General features: G+C 45.0%; 2 protein-coding genes across 2 annotated transcripts in view; both read left to right on the plus strand.

Annotated features, from left to right (window-relative positions):
• The window catches only part of nvd (cholesterol 7-desaturase nvd), a 455974-nt gene that overhangs the window by 395374 nt on the left and 33173 nt on the right, over positions 1 to 27427 (plus strand). The window lies entirely within an intron of this gene.
• On the plus strand, positions 15237 to 16207 carry LOC139352916 (uncharacterized). Its single transcript, XM_070995658.1, has 2 exons — positions 15237 to 15330; positions 15418 to 16207. The coding sequence occupies exon 2, from the start codon at positions 15418 to 15420 to the stop codon at positions 15841 to 15843; it is 426 nt and encodes a 141-aa protein (XP_070851759.1). The 5' UTR covers positions 15237 to 15330; the 3' UTR covers positions 15844 to 16207.

Consider the following 27427-nt stretch of genomic DNA (forward strand, 5'->3'; position numbering starts at 1 on the left):
TTTATTTTAATCCGCCAATCAGATAGCCACCTCTCTACTACGGAGAGCGGAGAGCGACTTAAAATTGCGGTGTCGTGAGCGAACGTAGATGTTGTTAGCTACTCGTTCGTGGGAATATCTTCTGTGTATAGGAGGAAAATAGTAGGCCCAGCGCGCTTTCTTGCGGGACTCCAGCTAGCCATACTCGATCGAAGGCTTGAGATACATCGATATTGCGCTGCAGTATTCCCGATGCTCAAATGCTGTGCGTATTTCTGATGTTATTCTGTTTACTTGTTCGATTGTTCCATGGTTTTGACGAAAGCCAAATTGATGAGCAGGGATAACATTGTGTGCTCCTAGATATGGTATTATGCGAGTACCGCAGCTGTGCATTTTCTGTTTTTTTAGAGCTCGATTTAGTGTGCAAGACGTTGTTTTGATGACGGCGATCTGTTGGTTTGCCAGGCACGTCGAAGGCCCCTCTTTTCCGTTCAATTTGCAGATTTCTTTTGAAGTGGTTGGTTTGCACGTCCCTGCCTTGTGGTGTTGAGATAGTCGCTGGCTCCACGAATACTTCTTCAAGAGCATCGGTAGAGCAGTCGATGTCCGCTTCGATGTTGAAGTGAGGGGTTAATTGGATGTGTGTGCTTACATACTTTTTATACTCGTTACTCGTAGAGTAAAAGGGTATACTAAATTCGTCGGAAAGTATGTAACAGGCAGAAGGAAGCGTTTCCGACCCCATAAAGAATATATACATATTCTTGATCAGGATCACCGCCGAGTGGATCTAGCCATGTCCGTCTGTCCGTCTGTCCGTATGAACGCTGAGATCTCGGAAACTACAATACTGGGATTAGGCATGCAGATTCCTGAAATTCCTGCGCAGCGCAAGTTTGTTTCAGCAGAGTGCCACGCCCACTCTAACGTCCACAAACCGCCCAAAACTGTGGTTCCTACAGTTTTGATACTAGAATAAAAATTTTAAATTAAATGTATTGTCAATACCTATCGATTGACCCAAAAAAAGTTTGCCACGCCCACTTAGACGCCCACAAACTTTAAACAATCGTAAATATGAACGTGGATATCTCGGAAACTATCATAGATAAAGAATTGGGATCTCAGATTTAGATTCCGTAGCCTTGACCGCAGCGCAAGTTTGTAACGCGAATATGCCACGCCCACTCTAACGCCTACAAACCGCTCAAGCCTGTGGCGCCCACAATTTTCATGCTAGATAAAAAATGTTAACTGAAATGTATTAGCCTCGTCAATTCCTATCTAATGATTTTAAAAAAAATTTTCCACGCCCAGTCTAACGCCCATAACGCTTAAATCTGTCTACCGCCGGTAGGTGGCGCATTTCAATCTCGCTTTTCTGCTTGAATATCTCCATTTCATCTAAGATATCATATATCCATGATGATGATATCCTGAGATGTATGGGCAGATGAACTCATTAAATGTTCAGTGGCTCCGCTCCACGGTTCCTACAGTCTGGTGATGGTGTGCGGTAGAAGTTATGTTTTTGATATTTAAATTTTTACATAAATCTTCTATGACCGAATTTTTATATTCTGTTGTCATGTCAGTTATGAACGTCTTCATTGGATCGTACTTCAGAACAAAATCATCGAATATAGCTTTGGCAATAGTTTTTGCACTTTTGTTTTCAATTGGTATTGCCACCAGGTATTTAGTTAAATCGCAGATTAGGGTTCCTGCATATTCATTTCCTGGCTCGGATTTAGTAGTTTACCGATCGTATCCACAATTACCCTGTCAGTAATAGTCAATTGTGTTTTTGTATGTTTTCTTGTTTTTGATTTTTGGCATTTTCTTATATAATTTTTTATGTCTTGGTTCATATTTTTCCAATAATAATGCCTTTTTGTTTTTGCTAATGTTCTAACAATGCCTGTATTACCTCCTTGTATTGGATCGTCATGGAATGTAAACAGTAATGCTTCCTTCTTTTTATCATTATTTGATAATAGGGTCACCGGCTTGAGTAGCGCTACTCTTAGGGATTGTAATTTTTTATTGCCCATTATTTTAAAAGATTCCATTGAGGTTGTGTCAAAGATCTTTTCGCTCGGTGCCACTTTGAGTTGACTGATATTTAGTATACCGGCTACTTTTTCAAGCCTTTGAAAGAACTGACCTAGGTCGAGAATTCAATTGGTGTACATATCGCTAAAATCAATTCTTGCTGTACATTTTTTTTCAAGCTTCAGTAAGCATATTTTCCGTTTACTGTGAAATGTCTTCCATAAATATATGGTCGAAAATGATTTATCGCCCAGTGGATAGCTGCTAATTCTTGTTCAGTTGTGTTTTTGTAAATGTAGTAAATGCTCTTGATGCATAGGCTACCAGTAGCTGTGTGTTATTGTAATCTTGAGTAAGAACAGCTTCACACGCTTGTTTGCTTGCATCTGTTTCTATACAAAATTCATTATTAAAACCTGGGTATTGTAGAATTGTAGGTTTCATCAATTGAGTTTTAAGGTATTCGAATGCGTTTTGACATTCATCCATTCGAATTTAACATTATTTTTACATAATCTAGTTATGTGTCGTGAGTAATCGGAAAAATTTTTAATAAAACGTCTGTAATAATTGCAAAATGCAACGAATCTTCTAGCGCTGTCTGCGTCCGTTGGGACTGGGTATTTATACCCGTTACTCGTAGAGTGAAAGGGTATACTAGATTCGTCGGAAAATATGTAGCAGGCAGAAGGAAGCGTTTCCGACCCCTTAAAGTATATATATTCTTGATCAGGATCACTAGCCGGGTCGATCTAGCCATGTCCGTCTGTCGGTCTGTCCGTCTGTCCGTATGAACGCTGAGATCTCGGAAACTATGAGAGTTACAATACTGGGATTAGGCACGCAGATTCCTGAGATTCCTGCGCAGCGCAAGTTTGTTTCAGTACAGTGCCGCGCCCACTCTAACGCCCACAAACCGCCCAAAACTGTGGCTCCTACAGTTTTGATGCTAGAATAAAAATTTTAACTGAAATGTATTGTTCCCATCAATACCTATCGATTGACCCAAAAAAAGTTTGCCACGCCCACTTTAACGCCCACAAACCGCGAAAGCCTGTGACGCCCACAATTTTCATTGTTTTTTCATTAAAAAAATTTATCTGAAATGTATTGGTCTCGTCAATACCTATCGATTGGTCCAAAAAAAAATTTTTCACGCCCACTCTAACGCCCATAACGCTTACATCTGTATACCGCCGGTAGGTGGCGCATTTTAATCTCGCTTTGCTACTTGCATATCTCTATTTAGCTGAGTAACGGGTATCGGATAGTCGAGGTACTCGACTATAGCGTTCTTCCTTGTTTTCATTTACATCGTATTTCTTCTGTCTGGCAAAATACCTTTATCAGTAGATTTGTGTCCAAGGAAGGTCACTTCGTGTCTAAAAAATGTGCACTTTTCTGGGTGCATTTTAAGGTTGTGTTTCCTACGTAAATCAACAACGTTTGTAAATTTTTAGTCATGTGCTTTTCTGAACAACCGATGACAATCCATATAGAAGAATGCCTGGGAAGGTTCATCATTCTTTGGAAATAATTTGGCGCTATTTTTAAATCATAAGGTAATCGCGTGAAGCGCTAGGAGCCATTGCTCGTAGTAAAGGACGTTAGGTTAGGTTAGGGCGGCTGTCGGACTATGGTCCGACACACTTAGACCTTTTTGGGTCCATTGTGATACCGCATGATCTCGTTTTTCCTTCTCTAGGGTCCTGTATCTAGTAAGATTCAACCTGTGTTAAGCTGATCAGCATGTCTTCCACCCGGAAGATTTTATAAAGGCACTTATGTTTTTGAGGTTAATCTCCGATATTTCGGTAAGATCGTCGATGAAGGGACTTCCTTCCTTTCAGTCTCAGTCTGCATAGGGCTGGGCAGAAGCACCGAAGGTGTTCTACCGTTTCCTCTTCTTCCTTATTCCTGCAGCTTATGCAGAAATCATTTTATGGTGCTTTTAGCCTGCCGGCATGTGTGCCAACATGCCAGTGGCCTGTAAGAGCTCGAATTCTGAGGTTTTTTGTTGTTTATCACAGGCCATATCTGGTGAGAGATACGACACTGTGGTGCGTTTTGCCAATGGGTGTTGGCTAGTTTGTTGAAGTAGTTTTTTATATTTAGCTTGCAAGTTGCCATGGGCATACCGACATTCTCCTTTCCTGGGAGGAGAGGCTTGATGGTGCCCTGCCTGGCTAACTCGTCCGCTGTGCAGTTGCCTACGATATCCCGGTGACCCGGAACCAATATGATAGTAAACTGACTAGCCATCTCGTGGAGAGATCTGCGACAGTCTGCTGTTGTACGGGAGTTGGTGTTTATCGAGTAGATCGATTTAATACCCGCTTGGCTGTTACTATATATGTTCAGGTGCCCTCTTTGGAGGCTTATGTTCCCTAGACAGGTTAGTGCTTCTTTTATAGCGTGGACCTCCGCCTGAAAGACGCTACTGTGGTCCGGGAGCCTGAATGACTTCCTGATATCTAATTGTTCGGCCAACGTGTCCTTCTAATTTGGAGCCATCTGAAACAGATTGCGTCCGTCGTGCCCGGTCGGCCCTGCTCCCATTCCTCTCTATCAGGAATCATGGCCTCAAAGGGTGTGTGACTATATTCAATGGATTTGCATAGATCCGTTATCTTCGGAATCGATTTATCATGCTGGAGAATTTTAGCATGGTCATAAAGTTGGGCTTTCCAATGCCCGGTGTCCCGCAGTCGAATAGCTGCTGATTTGGCCCCTTCCATGCCTGCTAAGTCCAGGCTAGGGAGGTTCAAGATCGCATTCAGCGCTTCATTCGGGGTGGTTCGAAGGGCTCCACTGTGCTTTGTTTAGAGGAGTCAATATGCATTGTTTGTGCAGAGCCACTGTCCACAAAAGATGATGGCGACGTCGTCTGCTTTGCCACAGCCTTACAACCTCCTCCTTCCAGAATCCGAAGTAGTTTATTTACTGCGATATTATACAGGAGGGGTGACAGTACACCTCCATGCGGGGTGCCTCTGCTCACTAGTCTAGTCTGGGTAGAGATCCCTAGTGTGGCTGTGACCAAGCAGAATGGTCAGCAATATCAGCAATTTATCGCCCTGTGAGATATTCTGTTATTGCAGGGGAAGGCACGTTATTAAAGGCTCCCTCTATTCTTTGATGCTGAGTGATTTCTCGATGCTGCTTACCACCTTTGGTATAAGCGTGCTGTGCCTCTGATATTTTTTTCGGGTCTATGCTGGCCCTTATGTGTAGGCTTATCATTCTTTCCAAGCTCTTAAGCAGGAATGACGTTAAATTATTGGCCTAAAATCTTTTATCTTGGATGTGAGCCGGTGTTATCCCGTCCGGTCCCGGCGATTTGTATGGTTTGAAACTATGAATGGAAAATTTCATGTTGCTGTTTGATAGGAGTGGATCAAATTCGATTCCTTCTCCTACTCCTCTTTTTGGAGGATGACCTGTTTGTTGGCTCCTCGGAAAGTGAGCGTCTAGGAGCAGGTCCAGGGAGTCTTTACTGGAGTCTGACCATGATCCAATTGCTTTTTGAAGATAGCCCAAAGGCGCGGCTGTGTTAGAGAGTACTTTCCTGAGCCTTGCGGCATCAGTCGTTTTTTCTATGTCAGAGCAGAAGGTCTGGCATGCAGTTCGTTTTGCTCTTCTAAAGGCCTTTTTGTAAGAGGTAGGGTAATTGTAGTTCTGACAGTTAGTGTCCTCATTTCCCGCCTTTGCTCTGTTAAACAGGCATCTGCAGTTGGTTCTGAGAATTGATAGTTGTTGGGTCCACCAGGGGGTTTTTTTCTACCCCTTGGTTTCCCTGTGGGGCATGCAACTTTGAAGGCAGTGTTGCATGCCTCTGTAAATTTATTTACTGTTCCGTCCAGCTCCTGTGGTTCCATGGGGAGGATATTCTTCAGAAATTCTTTGTACCTGTGCCAGTCGGCTTGTATGAGGCTAGCGAAGCTGACCGGCAAGGGCGAATCAAGAGACAATACGGTTTCTATGAATCTATGGTCCGAAGAGGAGTGCTCGTCAGAGACTGCCCAGTTTTTGACTGCGCCTACCAGTAAGTCTGATACCAAAATTAGATCTATGATCGTTTGGCAAGTCTTAGTTATGAAGGTAGGCCCATTGCCCCTATTGCACAAGAATAGGTTCGAATTTAGAATAAAATCAAAAAGAGACTAACCTCTGTCGTTATTGTTTGGGCAACCCCACTGGCTGTGATGGTCGTTGGCGTCACAGCCTATTACCAAACCTTTCCTGAGCTTTTCGCATTCCTCTGCCAGTCCTCTGACCAGCGCATCTGGGGGGTTTTCCTTTTCAAAGGCCAAGTAGGCCGATAGTATCCTTATAGAGCCGCTTTGCAGATCCAGGCTTACTGCGGTGTTATCTCTTACTAAGATGACTTTTGGCTAATATGCAGGTTCGAATTTTACCTTCCTTGGGGTCAAGCATAAGCTTGTATTCCTTTGTTCCTAGTCCAGAAACCTTGCTTCTTACTACCCAAGGTTCCTGTACAAGGACTAGGTCGGCTCCGCCTTCGGTCAGGCGAAGCAGAAGTGCAGCAGACGCTGCTTTACTGTGGTGCAGGTTTATTTGTAGAAGTCTTAGTGACATCTACAGCTGCAACCTCCTCCACAGTGACGTCGGCCTCCTCTGTGTCGGTGAGGTCCACGTCCTCGATAGCCGGTCCGAGCGCTCGCATCTCTCTGCCAAGCGACGAATCAGTAGAGTAGCCGTCTTTCGGCCCCCCAAGTGTCTCCAACTCCTCAGTAAGCACCTGTTCGGCTGGGTTGCCGGCAGAGCTGCTACCGGCGTTGGAGTCGCCCTTGTACACCTTTATGTGGATCGAGCAGTGTCAATCGGAGCAACTGACTCCTTGTTTAGGACCAACACCGCCTGGCTGACATCCCCTCCATTTTCCTCCACATTGACGACTTTCCAGTCCTTCGTGGGGAAGTGCGGGTTGCATTCTTGCAACATGAAGAGGATGTCCTCCGGCGCCTTGATCGCTGATGGGAGCCAAATCCGAGATCGGGGCCTACTGGGGACATCACACCAGTCTAGTGCGACAATGTTCGCCCCTTCTAGACCTCACCGAGCTTGCTCGTGTTTGTACACCTTGACGCTGCCCTGGGACCAGCCCGCGTCCATGCAGCAGGGCGAGGTGCCTGGCTTCTCCCGCACCATGCGCAGCCAAATGAGGGAAAGACTCCACTGACTTCCACTTGTTCCGGGGAATCCTGCCCTCCGGACTTCCCTTGTCAATGAGACCGAGTAAGACTCGTAATTTCGGCGAAAGAGACCGATGGCTGGATCTTAAATCTCTTCGCCGATGGTCCAGGTATTTCGAGGGATCGCTGTCTTTTCGCCTGAGCCCCATCTTGGGTGGGCTTATCCTGCCCGTAGTTAGGAAGCACCTTCCTTGCCCATTCCACCTTCTTTAGCCAATCAGGCAAAGGTGTGGCAACGTTGCTCCTAGTATGAGAGCGCAGAGTCCGGGCGGCAGTCCGCCTTTCTCCGTAAGTATATTTATTGGCTCCAGCGGGTGGTCCGAGCGCCTTAGCAATCCCTACCGCTGCTTTAGGCACAGAAGCGCCCGCGGCGGAGGAGGTCGCGGCTGGCTTTCTGCCACCCGTCATCCCCTGTTATGGATGCGGGCCTTCGGGACCGTGCTGGTGCGGATGTTGGAACCAGTGTTCAGCTTATCCGAGGGTATTTTGAGAGTTCCCGTCTCTATGTTTTGTTTTTGAATTATTTTTGTTGCGATGCCCGGGTAAGGCGATAGTTAGAACAGGGGGTCGCCATGTCCTTGTGCACACCGTTTGAGACTGGGCTAGTTTTTGATCCGGGCCCCCAGCCAGGCTGACTCTTGGCACGGTCCGTATTACACCGTAGTTCGGCCCGGAGTGAGATGTTGTTTGGGAGGGGAGATGGGTAGGTAATGTGTTGGGAGTGGGTTTGTTTAAAGCAACTATTTAGATGCGGCTGAACAATTCGCATCGTCTGTATTGCTTCGTTGCAATATACCCGCTGGCTGTCCGGGACTGTTTATTTACTGGGGTTTCCATCCACGATTCCGTGTTTGACTTCTCCCACCAGCTTATTCACAGTTGGCCTCGAGGGAGGTCGTCCGCTATCTGCAACCTGCGACCCGCTTGGTTGCCCCAGCTAGGCGACTTTGGAAACATCTCACAAGTTCCTCAGCCAAGAAAAGGACGTTATATTTCTAGACGTTTTTTCGAGTTCTATTTGATGAAATCCTGACATCAGATCTAGACATGAAAAGTATTAAGCTCTACCTATTTGGTCAAGAATATCGTCTATTTTTCGTAGTGGAAAACTATTTGATAAAATTTTGTTTGTTAATTTGGCGGTAATCAATTACTAAATGCCATCTTTTAGTATCGCAATCTGGTAATGATTTTTTCAGGGCGATTAATAATGGACTGTTGCATTTAGAAACTAAAGGTTCTACTCTTTTGTCTTTAATTAATTTTTCGACTTGTTTTTCTACTTCTTCTTTTTGACTGTGGGGAATTCTATAAATCTTTATGTATACCGGTTCATCATCTTTTTTAGTTTGTAAAAATGATTAGTTGATATCGATTCGGATTCTATTCCAAATATATCTGTGTATTTTTTGCATAATTCTTTAAGAATTTCTTTGAGCTGAGGTTGAAAATTGTTGTTCAGTTTGTCTAGGATTTCTACTTGGCTTACATTTTTATTAGATTTAATTGTGTCGTAATCATACAATGGTTTAATTTTAAGTGTATTTAGTTGAATGAAAATATGAAAATTCGGACAAAAGTGTTTTTATAATCTGCAATGTTATTTCCAATGAATACTCTATTTTGAATTTCTTGGTTTGGTATTAGCATATACCCGGATGCTGAATTACTAGCAATTTATGGGACGACTTCGGATCTTGCCGGTAGATCTGTCAAATTGTTTTCGAGTGTGTTCTTACCCAAGGGTGCTCAACATGACCAGCACCCAACAAATCAAGCAGAAGTCAAGTTGGGAAAAGTACCAGGCGCTCCGTAGCACCCACTGCAGATGAGAATTGCTGATCAGCATATTATATGTCTCACTAGCTCACCGTCTCACCGACTCAACGGCACACTGACCAGCCAATGCAGTCAGCACATTTTGCAGTGTCAGCCGAGACAACTACGCGAGTGTCTACTTCGGTTAGGCACAAACATTGGTGACCCCGACGTGATCCTTTACCAACAAAGGATTACACTCAAGCAACCCCCTTCCCACCAAAGGCTGAACCTCTGACTGGTGAGAAGACCCGTTAAGTTCACTACATCCACCCGCCCTGGAAACCATAGCTCATCCAGCTTCACAGGATACGCTTCGTCATCCAGCGTCACAGGATCGTCAGCTCAATCCAGCTTCACAGGATACGCATCTTTATCCAGCGTCACAGGATCGTCAGTTTAATCCAGCTTCACAGGATACGCTTCGTCATCCAGCGTCACAGGATTGTCAGCTTAATCCAGCTTCACAGGATACGCTTCTTCATCCAGCGTCACAGGATCGTCAGCTTAATCCAGCTTCACAGGATACGCTTCGTCATCCAGCGTCACACGATCGTCAGCTTAATCCAGCTTCACAGGATACGCTTCTTCACTCAGCGTGATAGGATACTCAGCTTCATCCAGCTTCCCAGGATACTCAGCTTCATCCAGCTTCACAGGGTTCACAGCTTCATCCAGCTTCACAAGATACTCAGCTTCATCCAGCTTCACAGGATCGTCAGCTTCATCTGGCTTCACAGGATTCTTTGTGTCCACGACAAACAATATCTCTACTTCATTCATAGAGGAAATAAGTCACAGAAGAATCGATTTACACTAGATTACTTGACAACCAAAATGAGCACACGAAAGATAAAAATCCGATGAATGGAAATCAATTAATACAGAACCTACTTCTCATCAACTTAAGCCCTTCAAGAAGTCTGACCTTTGTTCAACATTTCTAAATTTAACAAAGATATATTTATGTTTTATTGCAGACGATCCACATACCATAGACGTGCCAAATGATCAAGTTCTACGAGGCCACAATTTCAGTTCCCACGGTAACGTCATTTTTATCGTAAAGGGAGTGTTAGGCAGCATTAAGAAGATATGAAGAACCTCAGTCACAAACATGAACCTCCGTAGCTGAAGGAAAGATCCTCCACGGTTAATGATTTGTTAGGTGCTTTCGATACAATTCGGCCAAGGTGACCGACATCACGCCTTAATTGAGGTTACCCCTCAATAGGGGGGAGACTGCTCGTAACCAAGGGTGCTCAACATGACCAGCACCCAACAAATCAAGCAGTAGCCAAGTTGGGAACAGTACCAGGCGCTCAGTAGCACCCACTGCAGTTGAGAATTGCTGATCAGCATATTATAGGTCTCACTAACTCTACGTCTCACCGACTCAACGGTACACTGACCCGCCAATGCAGTCAGCACACTTTGCAGTGTCAGCCGAGCCAACTACGCAAACTGCTACCAGAATCATAATTCCCTGACCTACTTTAGAATATAGATTATTTCACTAATCATTACACTAGACTTCCGTGTTTCAAGTAGTATATAAGTGTGTATAAAATTTAGAATAAATCTTTTAAATCTATTTGACAATTGTATTTTTTCATAAAATCTATGCTTTTAATTCCATCACATGGGATAGGAAAATTTGATGCTACTTTATGAAAACAAGGAAGAACTCTATAGTCGAGTACCTCGACTATCAGATACCCGTTTCTCAGCTAAAGGGACCAAAGGGAAATGGAGATATGCAAGCAGCTAAGCGAGATTGAAATGCGCCACCTACCGGCGGTAGACAGATTTAAGCGTTAGGGGCGTTAGAGTGGGCGAGGCAAATTTTTTGGATCAATCAATAGGCATTGAAGAGACCAATAAATTTCAGTTAAAATGTTTATTCTACCATCAAAATTGTAGGAGCCACAGTTTTGGGCGGTTTGTGGGCGTTGTAGTGGGCGTGGCACTCCGCTGAAACAAACTTGCGCTGAGCAGGAATCTCAGGAATCTGCATGCCTAATCCCACTATTGTAACTTTTATGGTTTCCGAGATCTCAGCGTTCATACGGACAGACGGTCAGACGGTCAGACGGACAGACGGACTTGGCTGGATCGACTCGGCTAGTGATCCTGATCAAGAATATATATTTCGAATCTAGTATACCCCTTTAATCTACGAGTAACGGGTATAATTATGCGGTATAGCATATTTGCATGAAGGAAGTTCTATTGATACTAATCCTTTTGAATTGGTTGTTTCTTCCCCAACACCTGATATTTGGGCAATATTTTTATAGTCAACATTGTTAAATGAGTCTGAAGTTTTTTTATTGAAGAGATGTATGCATCTGTATTAACTAATAACGTATATAATTTAATTGTGTGTTCACTTTTAGTGAAACAAAAAGATTGATGTTTAGGTTGATAGTGTGAACCGTATTCTTTTCTGGGTTTTTTATCTTAAGGGTCTTTATTGGTTTTCCGACGTGGTTTGTACCTGTCGGACATTATTATTGTTTTGTCTGTTTTTTGTATTTGTATGTTGTTGTTGGTGTTTCCACCACGATTTTTTCCTCTGTAATTACCACGACCTCTATATATGTTGTTGGTCTGATTACTATAGTTTCGGTTATAACCGTTATTTTGGATATAGCCATTATTTTGGTAATATCCGTTATACTGATAATTACCTCGGTTATTACCTCTACCGCGGTAATTATTAGGCTTTTAGGCGGCCATGCTCACAAGTTTTAACCATTGTGGTGATGGTTGTGCTGAATTGGTCAGCGTGTTCAGCTGGTAGGCCTTCGACAATGCACGAAGCTTCAAGGAGCTTTCGTAAATAGTCTATTTCTGTTGCAAATTTCTCGGCTGTTTTGCCATTCTGGCTTGTTTTCGCCATTTTGGCTTGGACTACGTCGGATGTTTCACCGACTATAGTGCCTTGCAATTTTTTTATGATTGAATTTATTGTTCATTCATTTTGTACCTTGTATTTTCGAAGATCCTTAATTTTTGATTATATGACTTCTACAGCCAAATCTTCGAATGTGCCTTTAGTCAAGTTAACCAAATTCAAAACTGTTACAAATCTTTAAAGGTGTATCTTTTTCCGTTAAATTCCGGGATGGCATTCGAGATATCTTTTATATGTGCCCTTTGGTCTGCAGGATGTGCCATTATGTTTTCTTTTATGACTGGCACCCTTATATCTGATTTTATATCTTCTTCTTCTTATGTTTCTGTTACTGTTATAGCCGCAGGAATTGTTAAATCATGTAGATCTTTTTCTTTTATTTAAATTCCTTCGATCAAATCGCAATCTTCAGTTTGCGTTAGGTTTTTCTTGAACTATTGTCAAATGGGCATTAAAAATTGTCGGTATCGATATATTTAAATTATACCTATCTTTGACAGTTATTAGGCTTGTACGTAACTTGATCAATAATTTTGATTATTTTGACCAGCCAATATTTTAGCTGTTACATTGTAAGACTTTGTAAGACTTGTCAAAGGCGTCCTTTAATTTTCGTATATGGAGAGTGAATTGCTCCCATTCCATACTAACATTTTTTTTTGTGCATTAATTGTGCATGATCTTTAGCACATTTATGTGTTCCAACACTGGGTGTATGTCTTTTCCCGAGAATACTTTACAGTTTCTTACGGTAGACAGTACTATTGCTTTTTGCCTGCAGTTGCAGGTTGTACCTATTCGTGTACTCATGTTCAAAATCTGAAAAAAATAAGGGCTCTGCTCTGTTCCTAACTATGGCTAATACCCTATTCTCAACATTCGGTTCATTGTCAATAGTAATTCTTACGCAGTCCTTTACATTCACTTTTAGTTTATAATAATTTTTATTTATTTTTCAAAAGGGACATTTTCTTAGACAACATTTAATTCTCTCTTTTTATTATGTCACTGTGTACACTGTACATATACATATTTCGTATTTTATATTTATCTCAAAACATATTTTTATAACAATCGTAAGCCTGGCTTTTGCTTATGGCCCTTTTATACATTGTTGAACGTTGATGCGCTAAGAACAGTACAAACAAGTGGCCAAAACGACACCAAGCACGTGCGGCCCATTTTTATTTCGGGCAAATACGGCTCGCGAGGAAGGTACATAGAACAAATAAAGACCGGACAAAACATAGATCACCAAGACTAAAGCAAATGAGCTAAGCTTTTAGTTTTTAATACAGGGATTGGAGTTGAGGAACAATTTAAATGATAAAGGTTGTTAAAATTATAGAAAGAACGCGAAAGGGCTCGTGCTGACTAAAATTAGATGAACATCGTGGCAAGTTGATAGGATAGTAGTTTCGCATTAGTCTAACAGGAACATTGAAAGTTATGTATCAATGTCGCCTCTAATAAGATTATTCATAAAAATGGTACCAAGCATAGTTCTACGGCTTACTAGACTAGGCAAATTAATTAACAGCAATCTACTCGAGTAAGAAGGCAACCTGACGTTTTGATCCCAGTTCAAACCACGCAAGGCAAAAGGAAGAAATTGTTGTCCAGTTGTATTGTGAAATCATGTTGTTGAGTTTATTAAAGTCACATTTACGAAAGCATCTACTTTTAGTTGGAGAAAGTAAAGGAGAGGGGATATCAACGCAGGGAAGACAAATTGTAAGTTCCAATGTGGGATGATACCGGTCTTCTGGCACAACTAGTGGGTCAATTGTAGATACCGTGACTTCAGACGGATCTAAAACCAATACAAGATCTTATTGTCTGTTTAGTGAATTACGTATAAAGCTAACTTGCTGTAATGATAATTCTAACAGACCGTCAACGAAGTCATGGTCAGATAAAGGGGTAGAGACAAGTGAGTCAGTGGAAAGGGACCAAGAAATGTCAGGGAGATTGAAATCACCCAAAACAATTAAAAAATCCCTTTCGGAAAGATGAAATAGAACAGTTTTTATTGCAAACAAATGCTGCTCATAAATTGTTAAGTCGGATCCAGGTGGAATATAAGAACAAGTTACACAAGTAGAAAAAGATTTCAAAGAAACTTTAACACCAACGAATTCTAAGTCATTGGGAGAAGGAACGTATATTCTCTAAGATGTTAAAGTAGAGGTAACGGCAATCAGAACCCCACCCCCCCTACAAGGAGAGCGATCAGTTCTATACGAATTAAAATTTTTGGACAGAACTTCAGAGTTTGATATCTCCGGTTTCAGCCAAGTCTCAGTTAAGGACAGAATGTCTTCAGAAAAGGCAGGGGAGTCAGCATAAAGCTAAGGTAGCTCCATATTAAGTCCCCTAACATTTTGATAGGCCAAAAATAAACTGCTAAGTTTTTTGGCGCAGGTACTGTCGTGGAAGGCCTATTATTAGTTCTCCGTACAAATTCTTTATTGACCAATACATCATTGAGCCAAAAACTTTAAGAATTAAGTACTTAAAATACTTCAGGAGGAGCAGATATTTTAAAAGAACATATGGAAATTTAAACTCCTCCACTGTGATGTTTTGAGATGGGAATTCCTGGTGTATAAATTCCAAAACATCTGCAGATGTGGTTTCAGGTGTTAAACGAGACACAAATAATTGCTTCCTATATAGAACAACCGAGAGCCTCTTTCTTCCACCACCAACAATCTGAACATCGTTCGTCTGATTATCGAGACTAGGGACTCCCATTCAGCTAACTTCACCTGTACACCCAAAAAAAAAACCAAAAGTATACACTTAATAAGCGTTGTGTTAAAAGTATACTAAAGTTAGTATAAAAATGTAAGTATTAACTCAACACTAATTAGTTTCAACTGTATACTTTGTAGTGTAAGTGCTCTACCAAAGAGTATAAAGCGTAAACCTGTAGTGTTATTTTTAAACTAGTCATATTTGACTATTTAGTTTATAATTTATACTTTTGGTTTCAACAAAAACTTAATGTAGTATAAAGAAAATGTAGTTTCAAGTTATTACAAAATAGTTTCATGCCAACACTTTATAGTATTAAGCTTATACCAATTATTATATGAGTGAGACTCTGTAGTATAAATAGTATACTGAACATTAAATAGTTTTTCATGGTGTGAAACTAGGACAATAGCGAATATTCGAACATATATTTTGGTGTAAAACCAGGACAATAGCGAGTATACGAACACAGAAAATGCTACCGGAGTTGGCGTTATTTGACGCGTTAATGATTATTGTGATGATTTATCTCTGTGAGTTTGGTCCCGCATTTTTGTGAATTTTGTGCCGAGTCAACATGTAAGTAAAATATTTGTTCTAAAATTAAAAAAAATCAATATTATATTGTCCCTGTTGGTAAATTTTGTGTGTATTGTGTATTTTCAGATGCAAGTGCTTTGCGCACGCGTACAGATGCATAACGCGAAGGAGCTAACGAACTCGACGTACCGCCTTTGTGCTGTCAGAACAGCGAGTGCCTTCCGGACGACGCAGCGCTCGTCATTGCAGGCCAAGTTCCCCTATGTGAACTGGCGCGGGAGCCACAGAACCAAGACCGAGGTGAAGAGGAGTGCCAGGATGCAGAGCGTCGACAACTGGCAGGCAGCCTGGGACAACTCCAGCAAGGGACGCTGGACGCTGGACGCAAGGGTAAATAGGAAGCACGGCCAGGTAGATTTCTACCTCACGCAGGCGCTGAGTGAACATGGTTGCTTTCGAAGCTTCCTTAAGCGCTTCGGACACGACACGGAGAACGGTTGTCCAGAGTCCGGCAGTGGGATTGTTGAGGACGATCAGCATGTCCTATTTTAATGTCACTGCTTCGGGTCTGATCGCCAAATGCTGATGAAGACCACCGGGGCAAGAGTTCGGCCAGCGACGGCAGCCTACGCAGCGAGTGTACTGCGAACGCTGCGTCGCATCGAGAATGAGAGGAGAGAAGCTACAGCCTAGGTGGCTACCATTGCGCTAAGCAATACCTTGCGGTGATACCGCGCAATCACGGCCCCTACTCTTGTTGCTTGTACTTATTTTAGTCTGTATATACGTGTTAGGTAAAGGAATATAAAAAAAAACAAGAAGGAGCTAAAAACATGAGTTGTGTGTTGCGCAAAATATGAATATTTATGAAATAATAACAAAATAATATGTCAAATAGTAATAAAAGAAAAACAACATACAACTTGATTTTATTGGGTTTGGGATACCACGAAAAACAAAATAGTATAAATTTTATACTACAGGCAACGGGGAAATCGTATAAGTTTTATACGAAATAGTATAAAATGTATACTAACGATTTCGATAAATAGCTTAAAAAGTATACTACGGCTCTCTAGATTAGTATAATATGTATACGAAATAGTATAAAACGGAGACTACATAGGATAGCTTTTATACTAAATAGTATAAAAAGTAAACTATCAGCATAAATTTCAGTACACTGAGTGAGTATAAATTGTATACTCGTTAGTTTAACTTTGATAACTTCAAAAGTTTCAGTTTAATACTTTCGGTGTCATAAGGTTAATACGCATCTTATCAAGATATTTTTGACACTCAATAGTTTAGTTTTAATGTACGAATAGTTTAGTTTCTATGATCATTTTTTTTTGGGTGTAGGCACCAAAGAGAGTTGTGAAAGCAGAGAGTGCGGACGCGTTCTAAAATCGCCCCGTCTATTTCTTAAAGTTTTCAGCATAAAGCCAGAAGTGCAGCCGGCCATCCGGCGTGGAGCACTTGGGACACGCACCTGGACATCAGCTGGTGTACGGAAGGCCGTGGACGACATCCAGGAGCAGCTTGGGAATCTATCCCCAACAGGTTTGGCGGCCAGGCAGGGGCCGGTCGTTGGTGAGGGAGGGGAGGCATCTCTGCCTCTTTTACTTTCCACTCGTTATTTGTCTAGCAGTTGCCAAATTTTTTCACTCGCGCTTTCTATTTTCGAAAACACTAAATCAGTGGCGGAAAGCGCTTGCGCGACCAGCTGATCGTAGTGTGCAAAAGGGGCTGCGGGTGCTATAGCAGCAAGCTTCGGACAGGGTGCAGGCCAAGCACATAAGTCCGTGCCGTAGAACGTAGGAAAATTCTGGGCGGCTCTTTTAGAAATTAAAAAATAAAAACCATAAACCTTATTACTAAGATTTATTCCTTTTTATTAAATAATTTATAAAAATAGTAAAGTCCGATCGAAGAACTGCAGGATACTGCGGGTAAAGATCCAAGCTTCCTGCAGTACCACTGAACTCCCCAGGCGGGGAAATGGCGGGCAGGGGATCGGGGGCACAACACCCTGGCGCTAGCCTTGGGGTTGGGCCAACCAATAGTGGAGGAACGCCCACAAACAAAGGCCTGGCGGCGCCGGCTATTGCCGACGGCTTCCACACGCCTTTGTCCAGTCTACCTGACTCGGCCAACACGGGGGCTGACCCGTTTAAAAAAAAACAGTGTAATGGCGAGATCGCCAGAAAAAAGGGTGGAGTGCAGTGGCAGGCAGCCTGGCACCCCCCAGCAGGAGAAAAAAGCAGCCCAACAGCTGCTGATGAAGAGCAGGGGATATGATGAAACAGCTGACTGGCCTGGGATCGAAGGCCAGGCAGCTGAAGAAGCTAATGGAAGGAAAGCGTTCCATTACAAACCCCATGAGGGATATAATCGCCGAAGTTGACTATCTCCAGAGGGAAGTCCTGTCGGCTGTGCAATGCATAGTCGAAGAACATGAAAAAGCTAAGGAGATAGCTAAAAAAACCTGCGCAGAAGTGCTCGCAAGCGGCAAGCGAAAAAGGCGATGCATAAGGCACCGGCAAGTGATGCCAGTCAAGGTGTAAATAAGGGAAAACATGCTGTGACAGTGAGCACCAGCAAGCCCCAAAAACCTGGGAAGAAGCCAGAGGAGTGGACACAGGTGAAGCAGAAGGTTGGGAAGCCCAAGGTGGGACCGCCACGGAACGACGCGATAGTCATCGCAACCTCCGCTGGAGGGTCCTATTCCGACATCCTTAAAAAGGTTAAGGCTGAACCGCAGCTTAAGGAGCTAGGACAAGCAGTACAGGCCGTTAGGCGAACAGCTAAGTAGGAACTCCTATTCATTCTAAACAAGTTTTCTGACCCTGAAACAGTAGAGCTTCAGACCACAATGAAGGCTGTCCTGGGCAACAGTGTTGACGTCAGAGCGCTGACTGAGACAATGCTGATCGAAATAAAAGACATCGACGAGACCACCGATAAATCGGACATTCTAAGTGCGGTTCAATCACAGTTCGACGTGGAACTGCCAGAATCCGCGGTGGTAAGTCTAAGGGGGGCATACCGAGGCACCCAAACCGCCACACTAAGAGTCATGCCCGACATAGGGAGACGACTCATGGAGAAGGGCAAAATTAGGCTGGAATGGACCTGGTGTGGAGTTTGCCAAAAGATAACCCCTAAAAGGTGTCTGAAGTGTATGGAGTTTAACCATATAGCAGGGAATTGCAGGATCCAGAAGGACTGCTCAAAATGCTGCTACAACAGTGGCGCAAAGAAGCAGCAAGTCAGAGGCTGCAAAGCAAAGTCCTGCTGCATGCTATGCAAACGCAAAAAGAGAAAGATTGCGATCACACAACAATGAGTAGAAAATGCCCGTACTTCAGGAGCGCTATGCAAGGGCTTAGGGGTAAATGAAGTTCCTTCAGTTCCTAAACCATTGCGAGGTTGCCCAATCGTTGCTGGAGCAAAATGTCATCGAGGAAAACGTAGACATGGCACTCATAAGCGAGCAATACAGGAATAAGAATTCCGGAGAATGGGTAACAAGTAATAGCAAAAAAACGGCAATATGCAGCTGCGGTAATCCAAGGCGAGAGATGTGCAAGAAAAAATGCGGAAATTGCTTCGCTAGGGCCCATGTGAATGGTATAGCTTTCTATAGCTGTTACCTGCCGCCAAGCTCTAGCCTTCCCCAGGCAATATCTGCTCTCGAAGAGATTGCAGAAGACGCCCGGGAAAGACGCCGCGCCGTAATTGCCGGGGACTTTAATGCCTGGGCTACGGAGTGGGGCTCCCCCGAGCCAACGCGAGGGGAAAGGCGCTACTTAAGCTTCGCTGCACTTGATCTAGTGCTGCTGAACTCTGGAACAAAACCGACTTTTTCAAGATCCGGCACCAGTTCTATCATTGACCTCACATTTGTGAACTCTGGATTGGCCTCGGGCTCCAGCTGGATGGTTAGTGACACCTACACGGGTAGTGACCACGCAGCAATAGATTCTAGAAAGGGCCCACCACGAGTTCCTAAGACCGTGCCAGGGTACAAAATAGAAACGCTAGATGTGGAGATGGTACAGACGTTGTTTGAGGACCTCTCCACAAGCGGCTCAGCTGAAGAATGGGCAAACCATATCGCAGAATACACCAAGGTAGCCTGTGATGCATCTATGCAGAGAAGGAGAAGAAGAAGAATCCCATCAAGAAGAAGACCTGCATACTGGTGGAACCAATCCATTGCGGAAGCCAGGAAAGACTGCCACAGGGCAAGACGCGCATACCTACGCTCAATAGGAAGGCCCGAATTTGAGGCACTTCAAATATATTTCAGGGAAAAAAGACGAGCCCTGGAAAAAACTATAAAAGAGAGCAACCGCAGATGCTTTAACAATATATGCGAAGAAATATACTCCAGCCCATGGGGCTTCGCATATAAACTCGTCACAAAACGGCTGCGGGTATTTAGTCGGCCATCACCGACATGCCCAGTCAGCCTAAAAAGGATAGTGTAAACACTATTCCCAGAGCAAGAGGGCATGGCGCGAACCTCACTGATCGTGAACAGGGCGAGCATAAAGTTCGCAAGTGCCGAAGAAGTCGTCCAGGTATTGAAGACAATACTGGACGACAAGGCACCGGGGCCAGATGGAATCCCGAAAAAAGTTCTCAAAATGGCCATAAAAGCAAATACTAAAGAGTACGTTGACATGTATAATGCATGCCTTACAGGTGGTGTGCTCCCTAGCCGTTGGAAAACACAGCGGCTGGTACTCATACCAAAGGGGGAAAAACCCGCGGAGGAGCCTTCTTCGTATAGGCCACTCTGCATGCTGGACACTGTGGGTAAAATTCTCGAAAGAATAATCCACTCCCGGCTAGAAGGTGCCCTGTCGAAACCAACGGCCTCTCAGAGATGCAGTATGGTTTTAGGAAGGGGCTATCCACCATCGACGCCGTCGGTAAACTGTGTGAAATCGCAGATAAAGCCATTGAGGGGAAAAGGTGGTTGTACGGCACTAAGCAGTACTGCAAACGCTTTCAACTCCGCTAGCTGGCACCACACACTAAATGCACTGAGCAACCTAAATGTACCAGTGTATATACAGAGCGTAATAGCAGGCTACTTTGAAGGCCGCCTGCTCCTGTCAGAAACTGATTCCGGCCATTCGACCCACAGGGTCAGCGGGGGAATTCCCCAAGGATCAGTCCTAAGCCCTTTGTTATGGAATGCCATGTACGATGGGATCCTTAGGATCACGATGCCCGAAGGGGCACGTATCATTGGTTTCGCGGATGACGTGGCCATAGTAGTTACGGCAAAGAAACTCCCAGATGCGGAAAGAATCTGCAACGAAGCGGAAAAACGAGCAAGCGCATGGCTCGACTCCAAGGGACTCGCCTTGGCAGCGCACACGACTGAAGCAGTCCTGATAAGTAGCAGGCAGAAAGTGGAGGCGGCTACTATCAAAATTAGAGAAGCCACAATTACATCGCTTCCAAGCCTAAAATACTTGGGCGTCATGATCGACCACCGGCTTTCTTTCAAAGAACGTCTAGCGTACGCTAGTGGCAAGGCAAGTAGGACCGCGGCCGCGATTTTGCGAATTATGGCGAACACTCGGGGACCAAGGCAACCAGGACGTAGATTACTGGTTAGTATTGTCACATCGACGCTGATGTACGCTGCTCCCATATGGGCTCGAGCCACAAAAAATTGAAGTTATATGCAGGACGGCGACTCCGTGCAGAGATTGTGTGCCCTGCGGGTATGCTGTGCGTTCCGCACGGTATCCCATGACGCGGTGCTGGTAATATCGGGAGCCATACCGATAGACCTGCTAGCAGTGGAATCAGCTAACATCCGCGCAGGCAGCACAGGGGTCGCAGCTGCAGAATCCCTACGGAAAAGGTTCAGAGAGCTTACCATTGCTAAGTGGCAAGAGAGGTGGGTAAATAGTAGCAAAGGACGATCGACGTATAAGCTTATCCCAGAACTGCAGAGATGGCTGGGACGGAAGCATGGACATGTGGACTTTTACTTAACGCAACTGTTGACGGGACATGAATGCTTTAAATACTACCTGAATAGGTTTAGGCATGAACACGTGTTTTGTGTCTGTCCGAGATTCGAAAATGAACGAAGAGATGTGAGCATAAGGGTTGGGAGGACGCCAGCCGCTTGTAACCTGGTGGACATTATGCTTGAATCAGAAGTAAATTGGTCTGCGGTATGCAACATGGCCACAATAGTACTCAAAAAAAAAAAAACTGCGCATCGCAGAAAGACTGCGAAATTCCAATAGGATAGAACCCTAGAGAGCCCTAAGGCTAAGAGACTCACCCCACCCCACCCCCACGAAGTAATACCTAACGGCAGTACCGCCGGGGAAGCGGGTAGGGGGTGGAGTTTTTACTGGGTTAGAGTCCCAGACTTCGGCAAGCTAGCTCAGCTCCGAGTTGGCTTTCGATGCTCTAAACCACCACTAACACAAAAAAAAAACTTGTTGGCACCGAAAGCTGCGCAGTCTTTGACCCCTTCGGCTGACTAGCAGAAACAGGGACTCCTCCAAAGCTTTTGGTACCTATGGGTTCTGCTGGCAGAGAAGCTTTAGAACCCCCAGCGCCAGTGGATGCCGACATAGCTGCCGACCGGGTAAAAATATTTGAAGCTAAGTTGGGATTTCGAACTGATGCCTTCACTTCAACAGATTTTAAAGGAGCGGTCTTTTTGGGTTTAGGTGACCCTACTGACCTTTTCTTATTATCAAGGTCCGCCTTAAATTCTTTGAAATCAGCAACTACGCTCATAAGTTTATGAAACAGTTTCATAAATCGATTATTGGTCAGCGCAACATAGCCATCCAAGTCACGGTCTATTTCAAAGCATGAGGCACAATTCCACGAAAAACCAACACGCAGATCAATATAGTCTTTTACTCTTAACAAGTCCATTACATTTCGGATGTATGACAATGTTACAGAGACGACGGTAAAAAAAATCGTCATTAGGTGACGATCCAAGCTGACAATCTGTTTTAGAACAAAAAAGAATCATTTTGTAAGTATTTTAGTTTAAGAAAAAAAAAGTTATTTATAAAACCAAAAACTATAAATACCTCACTTAATTTGACACTGGGATCAAACAATAATAATGTAGACACACAAGAACACAAAAGTATTAGAGCGCGTAGAGACTGCAAGAGCGAGTGAGCGCGACAGAGTGGCAGTCGCCTTAGCGTGGCTTGCGAAATATACACGAGTACAGCTTAAACGACACGAAACGGGAGAGAGATTACAAGAAAGTAATGGAAAAAAAAAACAAAATGCACAGGCTAAAAACAGAGTTAGGTTTCGTTAAAATTGCTACAATAAAATAGAACATTAAAAATAAACAGACGATTTAAAACACAAGCACGGCTGGTTATGTTGGACTAAGTCACAAAGCAAGGCACCAGTATCACAGATATTAATGACAAATTGACAAAAATCACACAGCACAATATAAACACAACCATTCACAAGCGACGCTTAATTGATCATGAGTAATGAGTTGTGAAGTAACGAACGGATTTTGTTCGTCTGCTCGCTGCGAGATTCGTGCGGCTAGCTCAGAAAATTGTGTGTTCGTCCCACCAAATTTATATGACGTGACTGCCCCGTAGATCAGTGAGAAAACACAGGGTTCGAATGGTTTTATTCTCGTGATATTAATACAGCGGGTGTGTGGCTGGGCTGGCCCCGGTATCTTCTCGCTCTGGTTCCACAGACTGCTGATGTTCCTCGTCCTGGCCTGTCGACCCGTTGACTTGACGACCGCTGGCTCCTGTGTCTCGGGATGCTCGTAGTGGCCGCCTCTGCTCGCTTGCCGACGCGCTGCCTCGCGCGTGGACTCGCGCGCAGAGGGCGTAGGGAAGCGTCACCATTCTCAGACTAGGGTGAACAAGCCTTGCTCTCCAGGCCAACGCCTTTCGCGGCAAATACCTGTCCCTTGCTCTGTCTCGGACCGTTCCGCTAGACTCTTGCTCAGCTGAAAGCTGCCAGCCGGCCTCACCCTAATGCTTGACAGTTGCGACGCTCCCGCGCTCCCCAATGAGCTCCGCGCGGCGATGGGAACGTGGCCGGTGATGCTGCTGGCATCGGTGCCGATGTCCTCTGCGCTGCTTCCTGTCTTGCCGCTGGGCTTCTCGAGGACAACGCCTCTTGAATGCTTCAACGGGTGGATTGATCGTCCTTCCTGACTAGTAGCTTGGCGTTTCTGGCACTCCGGGTTTTGGGCAGTTGCTGTTCGGGAACGCCTCTTGAAACCACAAATCGATCCACCGCTCGTCCTTCACACTAGGTCCAGCTTGGTCGGGCAAGGTACGCTGGGTCTTAGACAACTTTCCTCCCCGAGCTCACGGTTCCTCATCGCAGGCCTCTTTCGCTTGACTCTGACAGACCCGCCGGGCGATTCGCCAGGGTGTGGTCGTGACAAAGTTGGAAACCGAACGCCTTGACATAGCCGTGTGATGCCTTCAATTCAGAGATTCTTGATATTCCAATCCCGAACGTCTCGACGTGGCCATCTTGCTCCTTGTATGCTTCCCACGGCGCTTCTTCCGACGACTCGCCTTGTGGTGGCTCCCTCGTAGATTACTCGGTTGTTCACTTTGGTATCTTGACTGATCTTGATGGTTTGACTCCTCGTGATCGACTGATGCAGCTGCCAGCGCTCTGCGGCCTTATATAGGGCCTCCGGGAACCGTTATTTCCCTTTTTCGCACGGCCCGCTGAATCTCTCCACTCCGGGTCAAAGTCCGTGACTCCTGTTTGACCCATTTTTCCCTTACGCACAGCTTCCAACCGATGTTCTGCCCACTGCTGCCGTCCTGGTGGTTGTGCCGCTCGACTGCCGAGTTGTGGCGCTTCTTCTCCCGGTCCAAAGTTCACGGCAGAGTCCAAAGTCCGGTGAAGTTCCGTTATCCCCTTTTGCACACGGCACTCTTGCTTTGCCCGCCAAGTCTCCACTCTCTCCGCTCCTTGGTCTCCAAACTCTCTCTTACGCCATCCTTGGTCTCCAAACTCTCTTGTTCTCCCACATTGGTCTCCAAACTCTCTCCTTCTCCAACCGCTCCTCGCCGCGCCGTTACTACTCGAATTCGCCGCGTATCTGGTAAGCAACCGGCCATCTGCTGATGCTGCTGCTTAGATTTGTGGGGAGTTATTAAACTCCTCACTTTCCCCTCTTACTTCGTGAAACATTTAAAACTCGTTCCTACTCTCCGGCGCTTCCTTGCACATCTTAGCCTTCGAGTCCTTGTGATGTTCCTTCCGATTCCCGCGGCGCTCCCTCCCCTCGATGCTCACTCGACGCTTTTAACTCCATTGAGTTTCTTGGTTCCTCCATTTGGTCACATTATCCGTGCGTGATCGATAATTCATCGACTATCGATACCGACGGTGAAGCGTTGTAGTGATTTTGCTACTTTCGATCTGCCCGCACAGACTCTGGCTGATTTGTCTTTTCCATTTTATTCTCTTAGTTCCCTCCTGCTTATGCCGTTCGTTGTCCTTAACCCCAAGAACAATGGCCCCAGCGGCTTTTGAATATCGTTTGGCCTTCGTTTGCCGCAGGGCTTTTCTGCCCGTGGTGAGTAGCACTTTTGGTTGAACTGGCATTTACTTCTCTTCCATCGATGCTTGTCGGTTACCACGAATGCGCCTTTTGTGCCGCCGCACGCATTTCATGTATATAAATACCAAAGAGCAAGGTTTGTAAAAGACAACATCCCTGGAGTGACCACGCTCATGCCTCTTGAGAATATTTTCAGATCGGAATTCCTTCCTGCAGTAGGAACATTTCATCGAATTCGTCTCCCGGTTATGGGTAAGCATATGACGTTTGAGGCTGGGATTACTACCACTAATGCTGCTTCGCTGGTGTTATTTGAAAGTCCATGGTTTTGCCGGCCCTCGTGAGTAGCCGCTTCAGATTTTCCTTGCCGAAATAAGTATTGGAGGTGCACTTCGCGCAGTATAGTTCGTAACTAACTGATTTTTTTTTATTCCTCAGTTAAATGTTGGTGCGATGCTTGTTTCTGTCTCTTGTGACCAGCTGGCTACGGTGTTGATCTGATCCTGCACCGTCCTCCCCTTTTCGTCGGGTAACAACTAGACGAGCTCGTCCGGCGCATTCCGTATAGAATCTCCGGATGCTACGGTGTGTGTCTGGACTGCGCGACTTGTATTGCTTGTCTCCCTCCGCGTATACTTCCTTCTACGTGGCGTAATCGGTTGACTCTGGCTCGCGCCCGACGCTGAAACCTGTTGCCTTGCGGGTGAATCCCTTATCGTTACTAGTGTCTTTGTGTCGTCCTCGTAAGTGTCCTTTCCGCCTGGCGTAATCACGAATGACTTTGGCAAATGCCCGACGCTGAATCCTTTTGCCTTGCGGTCGGGATCACCAACCATCTTTATCCACGTCCTTGTGACCCATCCTTATGATTGTTCTTTCTGCGTGGCATGTGAATGACTCTCGCTTAGTCCTGACGCATAGTCCTGTGGCCTCGCTGTCTGGATCAATGTGAAATCCTTATCCATGTCCTTGTGACCTTTTGTTAGTCATCTGATGTGTCTGTTTTGCTGTTGCTTGAGCTCGCCAACGTGAACGGTCCGCTCTTTCTTTGAATGTGTGCGGCGAATTTTGCAGATCACCGGAGAGACGAAATCTACAACCTGGTAAGGGCCATCGTACCTCGGGGCTAGTTTCGCAGCGAATCCTTCACCCGCTTTGGACAGGTTATGTTCCTTGGCCCACACTATGTCGCCCACCGCTGGTGACCATTGCCTCCTTCTCAGATTATAGTGGGATGCCTTTTCCATATTTCGCCGTACGATCTCAAATACCTCCGCCAGCTTGCTGGCGTTTTCCTCCGGGGTCTTCGTAGCTCGTCCAGTACCTAGGGTTTTCTTATCATATAGGCCTGGTACCGTCTGCCAGTATACATCCCTCAGGTCCAAGCTGCTGATGTACCACGCTTTCCTTAGTTGATCCAGGATGTAGTTTATGCGGGGCATTGGGTAGGCATCCTTCACTGACTTCGCGTTGATCTGTCTGAAGTCGACACACAGCCTCCACTTGCCTGTCTTCTTTTTCACCATCACGATGGGGGAGATGTATGGGCTCTTTGAAAGCTCTATGAACCCCATTTGGAGAAGCTCGTCCACGTTTGTGTTGACTTCCCCTTGGATTTTTGAGTTATTGGGGTAGTATCTCTGCTTGATTGGCTTGTCATCCATCATTTTGATCTGGTGCTCTGCCGTATTCGATGTTCCCGTCATTGTGCTGAAGTCTGCCAGCTCTTCTTCCAGGAACGCTGTAGTATCGTCATCTCGTTTTCTTATGGAACAACTGCTACCGATAGCTTCTCCTCGAGCCATCCATTGTGTCGGTTCCTGGCTGGTATTGTTATCTCGTGTCCAGCACACCTTATCTCGGTTCCGACTTGTTTCAGGAAGTTTAGTCCCAACACCAACGGATCCACTACTCCGGGTAAAATCAACAGGCTCATGGTCACTTGTTTGTTGCCGAATTTGACCTCCACCTCGAGCTGCTCATTACTTCCGTCGCATCTTCCGTCTGGCCACCTAACTTGCCGTCTCGTCCTTGTAATCCTTCCTAGAGCAGCAATATTGTCCGCCATTTCTTTTCTAACGAAGCTTGCCGTTGCTCCGGTGTCGATTGTGGCTTTGTAGATGTTCCCACCAATCATCACAGCTGCGGACAACTTCTGCTCCTCCTCGATAAGATGCCCGTTAGTTTGGAGAGGTAACATTGTGCGATCCCCGCTCGCCTCTCTGCGGCTGAGATCGCTGGCCATTTCCCGATCCTTGGCAGCAATAAACGCTCCTGACACCCACCTTGTTTCGACACCCTCTAGCCCAGTGTCCGTTCCCACCACATTTCCGACAGGCCTCCTGCGGGTCTGTGATATGATTAGCATCTTGTGGCCTCTGTGTGTTGCTTGGCGGCCTCCACAATGTACTGTTTGGCTGTCTCTGTTGCTGTGGTACTTTGTACGCGCTTAGGAAGATCCTTAGACTTGGGGTGCAGTTCTCTTTGATGATCCTTAATGTCTCTTTTGTAGACTAGCTAAGTGGCCTCACCATCGTC

This window comes from Drosophila suzukii, chromosome 3 (genome assembly GCF_043229965.1).
Source record: "Drosophila suzukii chromosome 3, CBGP_Dsuzu_IsoJpt1.0, whole genome shotgun sequence".
Classification (NCBI taxonomy): Eukaryota; Metazoa; Arthropoda; class Insecta; order Diptera; family Drosophilidae; genus Drosophila; species Drosophila suzukii.